Source organism: Cherax quadricarinatus, chromosome 22 (genome assembly GCF_038502225.1).
Source record: "Cherax quadricarinatus isolate ZL_2023a chromosome 22, ASM3850222v1, whole genome shotgun sequence".
NCBI classification, from domain to species: Eukaryota; Metazoa; Arthropoda; class Malacostraca; order Decapoda; family Parastacidae; genus Cherax; species Cherax quadricarinatus.
Genome location: NC_091313.1, coordinates 8,123,884 through 8,143,721, shown reverse-complemented (window position 1 = coordinate 8,143,721; position 19,838 = coordinate 8,123,884). Strand labels below are relative to the sequence as shown.

The window sequence follows — 19,838 nt, the reverse complement described above, 5'->3', positions numbered from 1 at the left end:
TTGATTTAGTACAAGAAATCACCCATATGCCAATTTCAACCTCCCGATAAAGTAGTAAGAAATTGGTATTTTGGCCAATTTGATAATTTGGCAATTCAGGGAATACCAATTTAAAAATATGGCCCAGAATTAACAATGCAAACATTCCTAGCATTAAAATAACATTTTCTCTGTTCATTAGTCACGTCTCTTAAATTATGCTTGCTTTCCATTTTGTATTTTTATTTGCACCAAAAATAGAAGATTTACTTTTATGCAGACAACATTATTGTATAACTGGTATAAATAATATCAGCGCATTTGTGAAAGCATGTTAGATCCACCAGTTGACGTGTATTGGACGCTTAATGTGATTTGTTTACTCTTGAACATCGGCAAAAATCAAACATTTCCACTACTTTGAGCTCAATTTCAATGTAATTTTGGTCTGTAAACCATCCAGAATCATCTCTATATTTGTGATGTATCTTTTGTAATATATCTTTGGAACCTGACGAGCTGTTGGAGTGTGAGCAGGGCAATATTTAGTGAAGGGATTCAGGGAAACTGGTTATTTTTATATAGCTGGACTCGAGTACTGGAAATGGGAAGTACAGTGGACCCTCGTTTTTCATAATTCGTTACAGAGAGAGTGACTATTATCGAAATTGACAATTTGCAAATCCATTTTCCCCATAAGAAATAATGTAAATCCAATTAATTTGTTCCAGACACCCAGAAGTATAAAAAAAAAAATTTTTTTTTTACCTTAATCCTTTGAGGGTCGCCAGGCCCTCTCAGAGACTTGTTCTCAGGATCGCCAAAATATAAAAAAAAAAAATTTTTTTCTTGTGAAAAGATAGAGAATCTTTTCCCGATCATAATAACACCAAAAGTATGAAATTTGATGGTAAACATACGGAATTATGCTCTCGCGAATTTAGCGGTCTCGATGATGACGCATCGGCGATTTTGTCCACTTTGAGCCCTATTTTCGGCCAATTCCAGTGTACTAGTCGACAGAAATCATAACTATTTCGCTAGAACTCTGTTTTTTCTATCGAATGAGTGCAAGAAACCACCCATTTACTGATTTAAACTATCCAATAAAGTGGTCAGAATTTAGCAGTTTTGCCAATTTCACACAAATTTCAAAAGATGCCAATTTCCAAATAGGGTCCAGAATAAATAAGAAAGACATTCCTGGCACTAAAATAACATTTCCTCTGTTCATTAGTCACATCCCCATGCCCCTCTTACATTTCTTTTGCTTTCCACTTTGAATTTTTATTCTCACAAAAAATAGAAGATTTACTGTTACGCAGACTACTGTATTAGTGTAGAAATGCTATAAGTAATACCAGCGCACTCGTGAAAGAACATTAGATTCACCAGTTGACGTGTTTTGGACGTGTGGCATGATTTGTTAACTTTCGAACTTTGGCAAAAATCGAACATTTTTGCTACTTTGAGCTCAATTTCAAGGTACTTTTCATTGTGAAACCAATCAAAATCATCTCAATTTCTGTAATATGTCTTCCATTCTATAAAATGAGACCAGGAAAACTAGAATACAACCATAAATACCATACGAAAATACAGTGCAAAGTCGCTGTTTTAAACCAAAAACACGGTCAAAGTTTATTTTTTCTCATTACGCACTGTGTGCTGCAGGATTCTTTTTTATACTGCGCACACTGACCACATAGACCCAGTCATTCTTTCATATGTAGGCCTACCAGCTTTCTCTTGCTAGATTTGAGGGTGCTAGAATTTATGCGTACTAGTACATCAAAAGCCCTGGCGTGTAAGCCGTACTAGTACAGCCGAAACCCAGAAAGGATTAAAGCTAGATTTACATGCACAATAGAATGAACATTCAACATGACAGTTACCTTTATTGAAGGCTGTTGTTGATGAATGAAAGACTGAGGAGGAGAGAGGGAAGAGAGGTTATTGTTTGGAAGGATGAATTCCCCTCCATGAGGACTAGGTCACTTCAGGGGTCACTTCCCTAGCTTAAATATAGATTTACCTGCAGAAAAGAATGCCAGATAAATGTAAAGCACAAATAAAATGTATAAATGAACATTTAACATCACACTTTCCTCTATTGAAGACTCTTGATGTATGGCAGACGAGGCAGAGGGAGGGGAGGCGAGGCGAGTTTATTGTTGAAGAATATGACGCTAATATCAACTCTACGGCTTATTTATCTATCACAATTCAACTAATATGACATAATAAACAATATTAGTAACATAGAAACATGGAATATACTTTAGAATGAATAAAAGTCATGAATGTCACGAGAGGTGTTGTGTTGTTGTTGGGTGTATAAGAGCCACTGAGAGCATCAGCCGTCCATAATGGTGGTGAAGCAGCAGCTGAAGTGGCGGTGTTTTCTGTAGCCCTATATAACTCCAACAACATTGGAGGAGTTAGTAGAATTGCTGAATCACTGAAGAAGACACCTTCTACCACCATCACAACCACTACTGCCCTCTACCACCATCACTACTACCCTCTACCACTATCACAACTGCTACCACTCACAACTGCTACCACCATCACTACCACTATCACAAATTCTACCATCATCACTACCACTATCACAACTTCTACCACCATCAGTACCACCCTCTACCACCATCACTACCACCCTCTACCACCATCACTATCACAACTTCTACCACCATCAGTACCACCCTCTACCACCATCAGTACCACCATCACTACCACCATCACTACCACCATCACTACCACCCTCTACCACCCTCTACCACCCTCTACCACCATCACTACCACCCTCTACCACCATCACTACCACCCTCTACCACCATCACTACCACCCTCTACCACCATCACAATTGCTAACACACTACCGCCACCACTCTACCACCACCACTTTCGTATTTTTCTACAAACTTTTTCTTAAATTATATGTTTCTCACATTCTTTACCAAAGGGCTGGCACTAAAGCTTTCTTTGGAGCCATGGTGGCTTATTTAGCAGTTGCAAGCATTAAAATGAATGGAATATTATGAAATGTATCATAGGAACTCGTGGGATCATCCTCGCTTACTGATAAACAATGGCACACTGGCTGGGAATGGAGTGTGAGGCTGCTCGGGGCTGTGCATTTGCGTCCTAGACAAACTACTGTTTGCGAGTCAAACGGCGATTTTTTAGTCAATGTTTTGACCAAAAAAATGTTACGGTTTTCGAAAATTACAACTTTCGAGCCTTACGAACAACGAGGGTCCACTGTATAATGCCTGCACTTTGGGGGAGGGGTTTGGGATGTTGGCAGTTTGGAGGGATACGTTGCATATCTTTATACGTATATGCTTCTAAACTGTTGTGCTCTGGGCACTTCTGCAAAAGCAGTGATTGTGTATGAGTGAGGTGAAAGTGTTGAATGATATGAAAGTATTTTCTTTTTGGGTCACCCTGCCTCGGTGGGAAATGGGCAGCTTGTTAAAAAAGAATGAAAGAATTTTTTTTATCAAACGAGACCAAGGAAAAAAGAATATATTCATAAATGTGATGGGAAAATACATCTCAGTCACTGTTTTAAACAAAAAACATGGAGTTGTTTTTTTCTTATGCACTGCGTGCTGCAGGATTTTTTTTATACTGCTCACTGACCACTCACTCATTCTGTCATGTGTAGGCCAACCAGCTTTCTCCCACAAGATTGGAAGCTACTAGAATTTTGGCGTATTGCGGGACTGATACTGGCTTGCAAGCCATAATATTAACGGGACTGACAGTGAAAGGGTTAAATGTTGTTACTGGTAAGGTATTGGAAGCCTAATATCAGATTTTGCTTCAAAGCATCTAAAGCTAATTTATTTCTGTTTTAGGGGTGGTTCAAAGCGTGGGTCGGCGGAGACTCGCATATATGTATCTAATATTCCCTATGAGTACAAGTGGCAAGATTTAAAGGATCTTTTCCGTAAAGAAGGTAAATTTCTACTTTATTATTGTCTTCAATTTAAGTGATGTTTGGAGAATTTCAGATTTGTGTATTAGGGAACTGTTCAGAGCTACTTTTTCCCCATAAGCTACTAATTGAATTTTCTGAAGTTTTATTGTGCACTGTATCAGGGCTCTTGGTTTATCTTAAATGGATAAGTAATGATTTTGAGATCACCTTTCCAGATGTTTTGTAAATTGTCTTATTTTCATAACCAATTAAAATTTTGATATGAAATCAAGCACATTTAACTTTTATGGTCTGTGTTGTTATAACAGTCAGTTATTAACCATGTGGTTAATAGTAAGAGGGGTAAAAATTATGTAGTTGTCAAACCAGTGCTTTCCTGTAGATTTTGTAAGTAACTTATCTAGCTTCATTTGGTGGAGGTTGGTAGACAGGAAAGTGAAAAGATTTGTGCCTTAGCAGAATTGCTGGTCATTTCTTTGTCTTGTGAATATGTAAGGTGACAGGTAATATGGGAAAACTAGTGTTTTTCCATTGTTAGACAAAGGATTAATAGACAAGTGGGATAGGAGTATTCAAGTGGGGTAGCGGGAGTTATCATAAGGGGGAGGCACATTCAGTTGCTTTTCCTGCCACAAGGGCTTGTCGTGGAGTAGTTTTGTTGTCATTCTTCTAGTTAATTATATGCTATTAGTGAGCTACCACCTAGTCTAAGATTGTAGTTTAGACAGATAAAATAAAATAATAATCTGACCATGTTGTGAAAGTAACAAATTGTGTAAGGTTGTACTAGAAATGAACTGGCACCCATGCAGTTTGAAATCCACCTTTTACAGGTTGGTATACCATGGACTAGCAGTTGCAAGGGTGCCAGGCTGGGCCTTCAGTACACCCTAAATGAAAATGTTAGTTAAACCTTCCGAGCTTTTACTTAGGCTCACTACATACCTGTCATTATTGTTGTATGCGCTCTGAAAGGCCTTTATGTAAATGATGGTTAAAATTATTACAATGGTCTTTATCTTAATGCTTTTTTATTTTTTAGTAAATTATTGTATGCTGCATTTATTTTAGACATTTCAAGCAAATTACTGAAAAAATATTGTTTTAATATGGTAACATTTTGGCTTGATTTCTGCATGCTACTTTGTTCAGCAAGTGTCCATTGGGTGATATCCATTGCATCAAAATTGTGAAACTGATTTTCCATGATTGTAACAGTGTTCAGTTGCACAGTGCAGTGGTCTTGGTCCAATGAATGGTGGGCTTAACAGTTACTCACGGGGCCATACTAAGCAAATGCTTGTTGTAATAGATTTGGTCCATTGTATGAGGGAGCCTACAGGACACTTAACCCCTTGACTGTCGCAACCCCAAATCCTGAGGTGTCTACTGGTGTCGCAAAATTTAAAAAATATATAATTTTTTCTTATGAAATGACAGGGAATCTTTTCCCGATTGTAATGGCACCAAAAGAATGAAATTTGCTGGAAAACTGACGGAATTACGCTCTTGCGAAGTTAGCGACCTCGGTGATATTTACAAATAGACGATTTCACCCACTTTGAGCCCTATTTTTGGCTAATTCCATTGTTCCAGTCGACCAAACTCGGCTATTTCTTTAGAACTCCATCTTTTCTATCAATTGAGTACAAGAAACTGCCCATTTACCCATTTCAACTACCCAATAACATGTCAGAAATTTGCAATTTGGCCAATTTCACGAAAATTAAAAAATATGACAATTTCAAAATAGGGTCCAGAATGAACAATGCAGACATTCCTGGCTCTAAAATAACATTTTCTTTGTTTATCAGTCAAGTTTCCAGGCCCCTCTGATATTACTCTTGCATTCTATTTTGAATTTTTATTCAAAAAATAGAAGATATACTGTTATGCAGACCTGCAATATTGTAATACATAATTGTATAAATACTGTCAACCCATTCATAACTGCATATTAGAATGGCTACTTGAACATTTATTAGAAAATGACATCATTTGTTTACTTTTGAGCATCGGCAAAAATCAAACATTTTCCCTACTTTGAGCTCCATTTCAAGGTTCTTTTCATAGTAAAACCAATCAAAATCACCTCTCTTTCTATAATATGTTTTCCGTTCTATCAAATGAGACCAAGAAAACGAGACTAGAACCATAAATACCATACGAAAATAGACCACAAATTCAGCATTTTAATTAAAAAAAATAGTCTTGAGTTTTTTTTCTCATTATGCACTGCGTGTTGCAGGATTTTTTTTATATGGTGCGCACCGACCACAGACCCATTCTCTCACATGTGGTCCTACCAGCTTTCTCCTGCTTGATTTGAAGCCGCTAGAATTTATATACATGTATATGTCAAAAACGGTGGCTCGTAAAACGTATATATACGACCAAAACAGTCAAAGGGTTAAGAACAAATGTGCCCTTAAACAGGACATCTCCACTGCCTCCAACCGTCTCGTCGCTGCTGCATTTACCACCCAAGCTTCACACCCATATAAGAGTGTTGGTACTACTAGACTTTCATACATTCCCTTCTTTGCCTCCATAGATAACGTTTTTTGACTCCACATATACCTCAATGCACCACTCACCTTTCTTCCCTCATCAATTCTATGATTAACCTCATCCTTCATAAATCCATCCGCCGACACGTCAACTCCCAAGTATCTGAAAACACTTACTTCTTCCATACTCCTCCCCAATTTGATATCCAATTTTTCTTTATCTAAATCATTTGATACCCTCATCACCTTACTCTTTTCTATGTTCAATTTCAACTTTCTACCTTTACACACATTCCCAAACTCATCCACTAACCTTTGCAATTTTTCTTTAGAATCTCCCATAAGCACAGTATCATCAGCAAAAAGTAACTGTGTTAATTCCCATTTTGAATTTGATTCCCCATAATTTAATCCCACCCCTGTCCTGAACACCCTATCATTTAGTTGTTTTACAACCCCATCTATAAATATATTAAACAACCATGGTGACATTACACTTCCCTGTCTAAGACCTACTTTTACCGGGAAGTAGTCTCCCTCTCTTCTGCACACCCTAACCTGAGCCTCACTATCCTCATAAAAACTCTTTACAGCATTTAGTAACTTACCACCTATTCCATATACTTGCAACATCTGCGACATTGCTCCCCTATCCACTATCATATGCCTTTTCTAAATCCATGAATGCAATAAAAACTTCCCTACCTTTATCTAAATACTGTTCACATATATGCTTAAATGTAAACACTTGATCTACACATCCCCTACCCACTCTGAAACCTCCTTGTTCATCCACAATCCTACATTCTGTCTTACCTCTAATTCTTTCAATTATAACCCTACCGTACACTTTTCCTGGTATACTCAGTAAACTTATTCCTCTATAATTTTTACAATCTCTTTGTCCCCTTTCCCTTTATATAAAGGGACTATACATGCTCTCCGCCAATCCCTTGGTACCTTCCCCTCTTTCATACATTTATTAAACAAAAGTACCAACCACTCCAACACTATATCCCCCCCTGCTTTTAACATTTCTGTCATGATCCCATCAGTTCCAGCTGCTTTACCCCCTTTCATTCTACGTAATGCCTCGTGTACCTCCCCCACACTTACATTCTGCTCTTCTTCACTCCTAAAAGATGGTATACCTCCCTGACCAGTGCATGAAATTACCGCCTCCCTTTCTTCCTCAACATTTAAAAGTTCCTCAAAATATTCTCGCCATCTACCTAATACCTCCCTCTCCCCATCTACTAACTCCCCTAGGTAGTAGGTTGGTAGACAGTAACTGCCCAGGGAGTTACTTAAGTCCTGCCAAGTGATTGTAAAATGAAAGCCTATAATTATTTTATATGATGGTAGGATTGCTGGTGTCTTTTTTCTGTCTCACAACATGGAAGATTTCAGGTACGTCTTGCTACTTCTACTTACACTTACGTCACACTACACATACATATACAAGCATATATATACACACCCCTCTGGGTTTTCTGGTATTTTCTTTCTAGTTCTTGTTCTTGTTTATTTCCTCTTATCTCCATGGGGAAGTGGATCAGAATTCTTCCTCCGTAAGCCATTTGTGTTGTAAGAAGCGACTAAAATGCTGGGAGCAAGGGGCTAGTAACCCCTTCTCCTGTATAAATTACTAAATTTGGAAAAAGAAACTTGTTTTTCTTTTTGGGCCACCCTGCCTCAGTGGGATACGGCTGGTTTGTTGAAAGAAAGAAGATATATAAATTTCCAGTGGTAATGTTTGTTACATTTTTCAGTTCATTTTATTTTCTATAATTTTTACTTAAATATTTCCTAGCATCTTTTGGACATGTTTTTCTTAATTTATATCTGTGGCCTCTTGTTATCGGACCTGAACCTCGCTGTCCTCATAAAAACTCTTAACTGCTTTAAGTTACTTACCACCTATTACATACACTTGCAACATGTACCACATTGCTTCTTGATCCACCGTATCATATGCCTTTTGTAAATCCATAAATGCAGCAAAAACTTCCTTACCTTTATCTAAATATTGTTCACTTGAATGTGTTATTGTAAACACTTGGTCTACACATCCCTTTCTCGTAAAACATTGCACATCTGCAATTCTGCTGTGTCTTACCCATGATTATTTAAAAATGAACTACAATACACTTTACCTGGTATTCTTAACAGGCTTATTTCCCAAAAATTCTAACTCTCTCCTTTATCCCCTTTTTCCTTTATACAAAAGAACTGTGCACATATTGCCAATTTCCTGGTACTTTACCCATTTGTATTTTGAACAAATGCACAAATCACTCCAAAGCTATATCCTTGCCTGCTTTAACATTCTGCTTTGATGCTGTTAATCCTAGCTGCTGTATCCTTTTCATTCTATCTACTTCATTGTGCACCTCCCCCACATTCCTATCCAGCTCTTCTCACTTCTAAAAGATGTTACACCTTTTTTGCCCAGTGCATAACTATCACTGCCTCCCTCTCTTCAACATTTAATAGCTCCTCAAAATATTCTCTCAATCTTCCCAACCTCCACCAACCAATCTAGTACAGTGAACCCTCGGTTATCAGCCGTAATCCGTTCCAGAAGGTCGGCCGATAACCGAAATGGCCGAAAACCTAATTAATATTTCCCATAAGAATTAATGGAAATACAATTAATCTGTTCCAGTCAAAAATATTCACACAAAAAAAAAAAAAATTCTTTTAACAATTATGTAAGTTTTACATACCTTCATTGAAGGCTAATGCTGACTTCTGGAAGATTGGGAAGAGGAAAGAGGGAGGAGTTAGTGTTTGGAAGGGGATTCGTGTTTGGAAGGGGATTCCCCCTCCATAAAGACATTAGGTAGCATAAGCCTTCTCTGGGGTTACTTCCCTTCTTTGTCTTTTAATGTTATTAGGACTAGCTTGAGAGTCACTGGACCCCTGCCTCACAACAAATCTGTCCATAGAGGTCTGTTTCTTGCATCTTTCTAAGATTTCCCTGAAGTGGGACAGGGTTTAGTCACTGAACATGTTGCAGATATGGCTTGTTTCAGCTTGGTCAGGGTGGTGTTTCTCTACAAAAGCTTGCACCCTAGTCCACATTGCACACACCTCTTAAATATGTCATTTACTGCTACAGTACATTCATTACTAACCTTAAAATATTTGTAGTCTTAATGTAGGGTAAGAGGTGAGTAGCATTTATTTGTAGGAAGTCAGTGTAGGTAGCAGTAGTTGTAGGTACAGTACACGTATGTACCCCCCCCCCCCTTCCGGGGTACACTATACTGTCATATTATTACACTACACAGCCATATTATTACCATGTTCACTGAGTTTAATTGTTTCTAACAACTACTTTTAGATGCCATCATAAACAAAGGGAGAAGTAATAAGTAATTCATGCCAAGAATTGTAAACAAATGCATATGAAGGGCGGTTACTGCACCAGTCGCCAGATTCACAGTTTTCTCTAACGCTGCATCAGAGAAAACATAATGTTTACTCTCCATCCCACTCTACTCGATAACATATAAACATTGCATGTTTATATGCTGTGTTTATATGTTACATATGTAACGTGTTTCTTATATAATTTTGAAGAAAATACCATAGATGGATTAATGAAAATGTCTATATTAACATAAAATAAGACATTTAATGTACCAGTGATTATTATTAAATATACATCACATATAAACATTTACTAGGTAGTAGGTTGGTAGACAGCAACCACCCAGTGGGGTACTACCGTCCTGCCAAGTGAGTGTGAAACGAAAACCTGTAATTGTTTAACATGATGGTAGGATTGCTGGTGTCTTTTGTCTGTCTCACAAATATGCAAGATTACAGGCACGTCTTGCTACTTCTACTTACACTTAGGTTACACTACACATACATGTTTATTTATACACACTCATCTGAGTTTTCTTTGATTTTGTCTTAATAGTTCTTGGTCTTATTACTTTTCCTTTTATATCCATGGGGAAGTGGAATAAGAATCTTTCCTCCGTAAGCCATGTATGTTGTAAAAGTCAACTAAAACGCCTGGAACAATGGGCTAGTAACCCCTTTTCCTGTAATAATTACCAAAAAGAATAAGAAGAAAATTGTCAAAGTGGGAAGTCTGAATGTGTGTGGATGTTGTGCAAATGATAAGAAAGAGATGATTGTGGATGTTATGAATGAGAAGAAGCTGGATGTCCTGGCTTTAAGTGAAACAAAGCTGAAGGGGGCGGGAGAGTTTCAGTGGAGAGGAATAAATGGGATTAGGTCAGGGGTTTCAAATAGTTAGAGCTAAAGGAGTAGCAGCAATGATGTTGAAGGATAAGTTATGGCAGGAAAAGAGGAACTATAAATGTATTAATTCAAGGATTATGTGGAGTAAAATAAAGGTTGGATGTGAAAAGTGGGTTATAGTAAGCATATATGCACCTGGAGAAGAGAGAAGTGTAGAGGAGAGAGAGATTTTGGGAAATGTTGAGTGAATGCGTGGGGAGTTTTGAATCAAGTGTGAGAGTAATGGTGGTTGGGGATTTCAATGCTAATGTGGGTAAAAATATGGAGGAAGTAGTAGGTAAATTTGGGGTGCCAGGGGTAAATGAAAATGGGGAGCCTTTAATTGAGCTATGTGTAGAAAGAGATTTGGTAATAAGTAATACATATTTTATGAAAAAGAGGATAAATAAATATACAAGGTATGATGTAGCACATAATGAAAGTAGATCGTTAGATTATGTATTGGTGGATAAAAGATTGATGGGTAGGCTCCAGGATGTACATGTTTATAGAGGGGCAACTGATATATCGGATCATTATTTAGTTGTAGCTACAGTTAGAGTAAGAGGTAGATGGGAAAAGAGGAAGGTGGCAACAACAAGTAAGAGGGAGGTGAAAGTGTATAAACTAAGGGAGGAGGAGGTTCGGGTGAGATATAAGTGACTATTGGCAGAAAGGTGGGCTAGTGCAAAGATGAGTAGTGGGGGGTTGAAGAGGGTTGGAATAGTTTTAAAAATGCAGTATTAGAATGTGGGGCAGAAGTTTGTGGTTATAGGAGGGTAGGTGCAGGAGGAAAGAGGAGTGATTGGTGGAATGATGAAGTAAAGGGTGTGATAAAAGAGAAAAAGTTAGCTTATGAGAGGTTTTTACAAAGCAGAAGTGTTATAAGAAGAGCAGAGTATATGGAGAGTAAAAGAAAGGTGAAGAGAGTGGTGAGAGAGTGCAAAAGGAGAGCAGATGATAGAGTGGGAGAGGCACTGTCAAGAAATTTTAATGAAAATAAGAAAAAAATTTGGAGTGAGTTAAACAAGTTAAGAAAGCCTAGGGAAAGTATGGATTTGTCAGTTAAAAACAGAGTAGGGGAGTTAGTAGATGGGGAGAGGGAGGTATTAGGAGATGGTGAGAATATTTTGAGGAACTTATAAATGTTGAGGAAGAAAGGGAGGCGGTAATTTCATGCACTGGTCAGGGAGGTATACCATCTTTTAGGAGTGAAGAAAAGCAGAATGTAAGTGTGGGGGAGGTACGTGAGGCATTACGTAGAATGAAAGGGGGTAAAGCAGCTGGAACTGATGGGATCATGACAGAAATGTTAAAAGCAGGGGGGGATATAGTGTTGGAGTGGTTGGTACTTTTGTTTAATAAATGTATGAAAGAGGGGAAGGTACCTAGGGATTGGCAGAGAGCATGTATAGTCCCTTTATATAAAGGGAAAGGGGACAAAAGAGATTGTAAAAATTATGGAGGAATAAGTTTACTGAGTATACCAGGAAAAGTGTACAGTAGGGTTATAATTGAAAGAATTAGAGGTAAGACAGAATGTAGGATTGCGGATGAGCAAGGAGGTTTCAGAGTGGGTAGGGGATGTGTAGATCAAGTGTTTACATTGAAGCATATATGTGAACAGAATTTAGATAAAGGTAGGGAAGTTTTTATTGCATTTATGGATTTAGAAAAGGCATATGATAGTGGATAGAGGAGCAATGTGGCAGATGTTGCAAGTATATGGAATAGGTGGTAAGTTACTAAATGCTGCAAAGAGTTTTTATGAGGATAGTGAGGCTCAGGTTAGGGTGTGTAGAAGAGAGGGAGATTACTTCCCGGTAAAAGTAGGTCTTAGACAGGGATGTGTAATGTCGCCATGGTTGTTTAATATATTTATAGATGCGGTTGTAAAAGAAGTAAATGCTAGGGTGTTCGGGAGAGGGGTGGGATTAAATTATGGGGAATCAAATTCAAAATGGGAATTGACACAGTTACTTTTTGCTGATGATACTGTGCTTATGGGAGATTCTAAAGAAAAATTGCTAAGGTTAGTGGATGAGTTTGGGAATGTGTGTAAAGGTAGAAAGTTGAAAGTGAACATAGAAAAGAGTAAGGTGCTGAGGGTATCAAATGATTTAGATAAAGAAAAATTGGATATCAAATTGGGGAGGAAGAGTATGGAAGAAGTGAATGTTTTCAGATACTTGGGAGTTGACGTGTCGGCGGATGGATTTATGAAGGATGAGGTTAATCATAGAATTGATGAGGGAAAAAAGGTGAGTGGTGCATTGAGGTATATGTGGAGTCAAAAAACTTTATCTATGGAGGCAAAGAAGGGAATGTATGAAAGTATAGTAGTACCAACACTCTTATATGGTTGTGAAGCTTGGGTTGTAAATGCAGCAGCGAGGAGATGGTTGGAGGCAGTGGAGATGTCCTGTCTAAGGGCAATGTGTGGTGTAAATATTATGCAGAAAATTCGGAGTGTAGAAATTAGGAGAAAGTGTGAAGTTAATAAAAGCATTAGTCAGAGGGCAGAAGAGGGGTTGTTGAGGTGGTTTGGTCATTTAGAGAGAATGGATCAAAGTAGAATGACATGGAAAGCATATAAATTGATAGGGGAAGGAAGGCGAGGTAGGGGTCGTCCTCGAAAGGGTTGGAGAGAGGGGATAAAGGAGGTTTTGTGGGCGAGGGGCTTGGACTTCCAGCAAGCGTGCGTGAGTGTGTTAGATAGTGAATGGAGATGAATGGTATTTGGGACCTTACGATCTGTTGGAGTGTGAGCAGGGTAATATTTAGTGAAGGGATTGAAGGAAACCGGTTATTTTCATATAGTCGGACTTGAGTCCTGGAAATGGGAAGTACAAGGCCTGCACTTTAAAGGAGGGGTTTGGGATATTGGCAGTTTGGAGGGATATGATGTGTATCTTTATACGTATATGCTTCTAAACTGTTGTGTTCTGAGCACCTCTGCAAAAACAGTGATATGCGAGTGTGGTGAAAGTGTTGAATGATGATGAAAGCATTTTTCTTTTTGGGGATTTTCTTTCTTTTTTTGGTTCACCCTGCCTTGGTGGGAGACGGCCGACTTGTTGAAAAAAAAAAAAAACATTGTTTTTCTTGAACACTCTGGGAGTTTCAGGGTGATACACCAGTAAAGGCTTAACTTTGCAATCCCCACTAGCATTAGAAAATATGAGAGTTAGCCTGTTTTTCATAGGCTTGTGTCCTGTGAGTGCTTTTTCCTCCTGAGTAATGTAGGTCCTGTTTGGCATTTTCTTCCAGAACAGGCCTGTTTCGTCACAAACACTTGTTGGGATTTTAATTTTTCAGCCTCTATGTACCCCTTAAAGTCCTGCACATATTTTTCAGCCGCTTTTTTGTCAGAACTGGCAGCCTCACCATGGCTTATCACACTATGTATGCCACAACGATTCTTAAATTTCTCAAACCAACCTTTGCTAGTCTTAAATTCACTAACATCAGCACTAGTTTCAGGCATTTTCATTAGATCATGCAACTGCCTTGCCTTTTCAGATATTACTGACTTAGAAACACTATCACCTGATAATTTTCTCATTGATCCACACCAACAACAGTCTCTCCACATCTTCGAGTATTTGAGATCTTTTGTTTTGTAAGCATACTTGCACCACTAACCTTTGCAACTTTTCTTTAGAATCTCCCATAAACACAGTAATATCAGCAAAAAGCAACTGTCAACTCCCAATTTGTATTCAGTTACCCATAATTTAATCGTACCCCTTTCCCCAACACCCTAGCATTTACTTCCTTTACAACCACATCAGTAAATATATAAACCGTCTGACTGTTTTTGACGTATATATGCATCTTAAGAGCCAGTGTTTTTTCAATGTATATATACTCCAAACTTCTAGCAGCTTCAGATCAAGCAGGAGAAAGCTGGTAGGCCCACATGTGAGACAATGGGTCTGTGTGGTCAGTGTGCACAGTACAAAAAAAAAAATCTTGCAGCATGCAATGCATGAGAAAAAAAACTCCGACCGTGGTTTTGGATTATAACTTAGAGGTGTATTTTCGTATGGTATTTATGGCTGCATTCTCGTATACTTGGTCTCATTTGATAGAAAGGGAGACATTACAGAAATAGAGATGATTTTCATTGGTTTCATGATGTAAAGGACCTTGAAAATGAGCAAAGCAACATAAATGTTCGATTTCTGCTGATGCTTGAGAGTAAACAAATTATATCATTGTCCAATAAGAGTCTCAACTAGCCATTCTAACACACAGTCATGAGTGGGATGACATTATTTATACAATTATTACAATAATGCAGTAGTCACCATAACAGGAAATCATTTTTTTTTTTTGTGAGAAAGAGAAAGAGAAAGCAAGAGTAATAGAAGAGGGGTCTGGAGATGTGACATAAACAGAGAAAATGTTATTTTAGTGCCAGGAATGTCTGCATTGTTCATTCTGGATCCTGTTTTGAAACTGGCATCTTTTTTAATTTGTGTGAAATTGGCCAAATTGCCAATTTCTAACCACTTTATTGGGTAGTTGAAATTGGAAAAATGGGCAGTTTCTTGTACTCAAGCTATAGAATAAATGGAGTTCTAAAGAAATAGCTACGAATTTGGCCGAGTATAACAATGGAATTGGCCAAAAATAGGGCTCAGAGTGGGCGAAAGTGTTGATGCGTAAATATCGCCGAGATCGCTAACTTTGCGAGAGCATAATTCCGTAAGTTTTCAATCAAATTTCATACTTTTGGTGTCATTACCATCGGGAACAGATACCCTATCATTTCATATATTTTTTTTTTAAATTCTCCGACACTGAGAGCAAGTTTGTGAGCAGGGGTCTCGACAGTCAAAGGGTTAAATAACCATAGTGACATTACACATCCCTGTCCAAGACCTACTTTTACCGGGAAGTAGTCTCCCTCTCTTCTACACACCCTAACCTGAGCCTCACTATCCTCATAATATGCACTAGTATGTGATGATAATGTTAGCTATGACCTCCCTCTTCCTCTATATATATATATGCTTCCTTCTACCATTTTTGCATTACAAAAATTCTCATTTGCAAACCTTTGCTTTTTTTTCCCTTACCCTACCCTGTTTAACTCATCGTTTCACTAATTATTCCTCCAACCAGCCTCACCCACCCACTCTTATCCACAAACTCTTGTTGTGTAGTCTAACACTGCAGTCTTAAATTTACCCTATATCATTTTGATCTCTTCCTCATTTTCTATTTTGTATAGCCCACGTTTCTCCATATAGTTTCTTACATTTTTTCCCCTAACTATTTTGTAGTTCTTTGCTTTCACTTCTCTCATACCAACTGATCCCATTCTCCTTGTATTTCATCTGTGCTGTACTCTTAATGTAACTAATGCCTATTGTAAACAGCTTTTTCAGCCTCTCTCCAGTCATATACAGTAGGGCTTTGGCGTATGATAATGCATTCCAGAAAATTCATTGTAAGTGGATTGTTCAGTACACTAAACTTTTTTCTGACCACAAAAATGTTTAGTATAATTTTAGTTATTTTTTCTTTAAGATTTTTTTAACATTGGCCATTTTCCACTGAGGTAGGGTGAACTGAAAAAAGAAGACATGCTTTTCACCATAACTCAGTCCATCTTTGTCTTGCGAGAGACATGCTGATGGAACAGTTCAGATGCTCCTCCAAACTGCAACATCCCCATCCCCCCTTCAGAGTGCAGGCATTAGACTTCCCATCTCCAGAACTAAAGTCTAGCTTACCAGTTTCCCTGAATCCATTCATATTCCTTCTTATTTTACATTCAGTGCTGTTCCTTTTCACTTACAAATAGCATTAAACATAGTTTAATTAATGGGGTGGGTGTGGTGTGTGGGTGTTGTGTAAACTGGTGCTCTGCTGAATTATTTGTGTGTGTGTGTGTGTGTGTGTGTGTGTGTGTGTGTGTGTGTGTGTGTGTGTGTGTGTGTGTGTGTGTGTGTGTGTGTGTGTGTACGTACGTACGTACGTGTACTCCCCTAGTTGAGGTTGCAGGGGTCGAGTCCAAGCTCCTGGCCCCGCCTCTTCACGGGTCGCTACTGGGTCACTCTCCCTGAACCGTGAGCTTTATCATACGTGTGTGCGCGCGTGGAGGGGTTCAGATTTTATTCCATTGTTCTTTTGAAGACTTCATGATATGGAATGTTAAAATTTATAAATTTAACTTGCATTTAATATTTGCATACCTTTGCTTAATTATTGATTTGTTTTCCAGTTTACTAGGTTTGGTCTAGGACTGGGCCATTGAAGGATAGGGGCTAGTCCTGAATCATTAACAGATACTTGCACTGTATAGTGGGAAAGCAAACTGAGAGCATCTACCTCAGTCATTCTGATTTAAATCTTATTTGTTGTAATGTAATGTAGTTTGTTTTAGAATAAGATGTGATTTGTTTTTCTTCAAAAACAGTTGGTGAGGTGGCATATGTGGAAATGTTTAATGATGAAAACAACCGCCCTCGAGGATGTGCAGTTATTGAATTTGAATCTGTGGATCTCGTGTCTAAAGCTGTAGATACCATGCATAGATACGAGTTGAAGGGCCGCAAGCTGGTTGTGAAAGAGGTAAGGTTTTAATTTAATCTACTTCTGGTTGATAATAAGTATGGTTATATATTATAAGGACTATGAAACAGAAATGGATTTCAAAGATTAGAAAAGGCCTAACATAAATGTTACTGGCAAGTCATTTCTAATTTCTAAAACATATTGGCAAATTGAGTTTCTCTTATATAAAAATATTTATCTGGTAATATTGTTTAATGCAAGTAAACACTTCACCAATTCTGTCATTAAACATGCTTTTTTTATTGATGTTATTAAACTTTGTAATTTTGCCAGGTTAACTCTATTGTTATTTGCTGTTTGATTCGTCTCCTTTTGTGTGTGTGTGTGCGCACGTTTTGGCTTCATTGTTTGTCTTGCTCTTGCAGTCTCTACGCTCTTTCTCGCTCTCATGCTCACTTGCTGTTGTTCTCCCTCGGGCTCGTTTTCTTCCTCTTCCTCTCGCTCTAGCTCACTCTCTTGCTATGACTTGCTTCCCCTCTCACTCTTGAGTTCTCTTGCTCTCTCGCTCTGCAATCTTCGCTGATTGTCTTGGTTGGTGTCTTTTGTTGGATCTTGGTTCTGTTAACACTGATTCTGAATGTGCTGTTTAAGCTTTTGGTGTACTGGAAAGTGAACAGGCAAAGGTTGAAGTGAAGGTTGCTAAAACTAGCTTGGCCTTGTAGTGGATTCATGGGCCATTTGCATATGTTTGCCCTTTGAAATTGGCAGGCTTGGTAGGCCTAACAAACCTGAAGCAAGTTATACAGAGTTCGGAACGACATGGGTGTTTAGCCCTCCTTCAATAGTAATCATCACTGAGGTGAATCTCTTAATCTTCTGAGGATTAGGCATGCACATTTCATCCACAGCCCATTGTTTGCAACAACCTCTGTCCCTCTGTAGGTTGTAGTGTACAGTTAACTGTTAACCACATTTTAACTGTTTGCCATTGACTTTGGCCTTTTTGCTTTTGTCGTGGTTTTATAATTACTGGAGTTCCTGTAAGGATCTCTGGAACTGCAGTTGAGAGTTAGTTGACAGTGACAGTTTAAAGAGAATTACTCACTGATGCTGGCTATTTGAGCTTTATTTTTTCTGGTAAAAGTAATAAGTTACATTGTCAATGTGCTCCTCAAATTTCATAACTGCTAACCCATTCTTTTTTCTTATTTTACTCTTTTCTTGACAAAATGGTAACGTATGAAAGGGCAGTTTTCTGCATACGATAGTAGACTAATATTTTTCATACAGCTTCATAGTTGTACACATGTAGTGGCCATTAACTCATCTAATTGATACTCAGTTCATTTCATGTATTGGCAGACATATTCTGAGACTTTGGATGTCTTCATTTATTCAAGCTCGGAGTATTTTATTGTTATCTTCTGGTATCTGGAAAATGCAATTATTTACAAACCCCCACAATACAAAGCAGAAAGGCATTCAAAGGGAGTGTAGGGACAATCAAGTGTTTTCATGTATTTTGTTGAATTACCTTTGATGGGTTTCGAGAGTTTTCATATTTTTTTTTTTCAACATGACAGCCACTTCCCACTGAGGCAGGGTGACCCAAAAAAGAAACTCGCCATCATTCAACACTATCATTCACACAATATCACTGTCTTTGCAGATGTGCCCAGGCATGACAGTTTAGATGTCACTTAAATTTGGGGAATTAAAATGAGTATGTGAATTATTCTCTGCACTCGACTGTATCCTTCACTACCCTGATCTGAACGTGTTCCAGTATCACTGATGGCATTATAACTAATTAATAGGATTGTAGATCCTGTGGCATAATAGTAACACCAAAGTACTATGAGAGCTTGAGCCTTTTTGAAGGACCATACAAATTTAATTGCACTGAAGTTTACTAATGCTCGGTAGTTTATAGATCATTTATTGTCTTATCCCACAATAACACTTAAAAACAAAGGTTTCGGTTTATAAAATTAAAAGGCATGAACATGTAAACTTCCCAGGCTCACCTTTACGTACAGGTGATGTTCTGCCTAGAGAATTACTTAACAGGTTTCTCCCCATTATACACATCAACCAGGCTGTGATGGATATGTGGGGCAGCGGGCCTCCAGCAGCAACAGCCTGGTTGACCAGGCGAGCACCAGGCGAGCCTGGCCCATGGCCGGGCTCAAAGAGTAGATATACTCTAGAAATTCTTCAAAGGTATAAGGTATCCTTGTGAAGCATCACAAATTCATATAAAATATAATGGAAATGAGTGGTACTTTCCTACGGAGTGGGTAGAATTAAAGTTCCTGGAGTTTTTGGTCTGGTGAATCCATGGGACTTGCATCTGTGGTTGTCAATATTGAGAACTGCATGTTTTGGCTATCCCTCAGGTTGTGGTATTCATCTACATAACATTTAAACATTGAATATTGAGGAAAGCCTAATCAGGGCACTGAAAAACATGATAAAGGATCAGAATTAACACTCTACTTAAATGCCCAAATCGTTGTTCGCTACTCAGTCCCACCAAAAACCGAGTAGGTCCTTCCTGGGATCCTGAATCTTAGCTCAAGGCTGTGATTAATTACAGAATG

General features: G+C 38.3%; 1 protein-coding gene across 2 annotated transcripts in view; it reads left to right on the top strand.

Moving 5' to 3' along the window:
- Positions 1–19,838, top strand: part of rump (heterogeneous nuclear ribonucleoprotein rumpelstiltskin) — a 170,214-nt gene that overhangs the window by 26,023 nt on the left and 124,353 nt on the right. For both annotated transcript variants that reach the window (XM_053778279.2, XM_053778278.2), the window contains exons 3-4: positions 3,849–3,949; positions 17,138–17,292. In XM_053778279.2, coding sequence (XP_053634254.1) covers positions 3,849–3,949; positions 17,138–17,292 — 256 coding nt within the window. The remainder of the gene's footprint in view (positions 1–3,848; positions 3,950–17,137; positions 17,293–19,838) is intronic.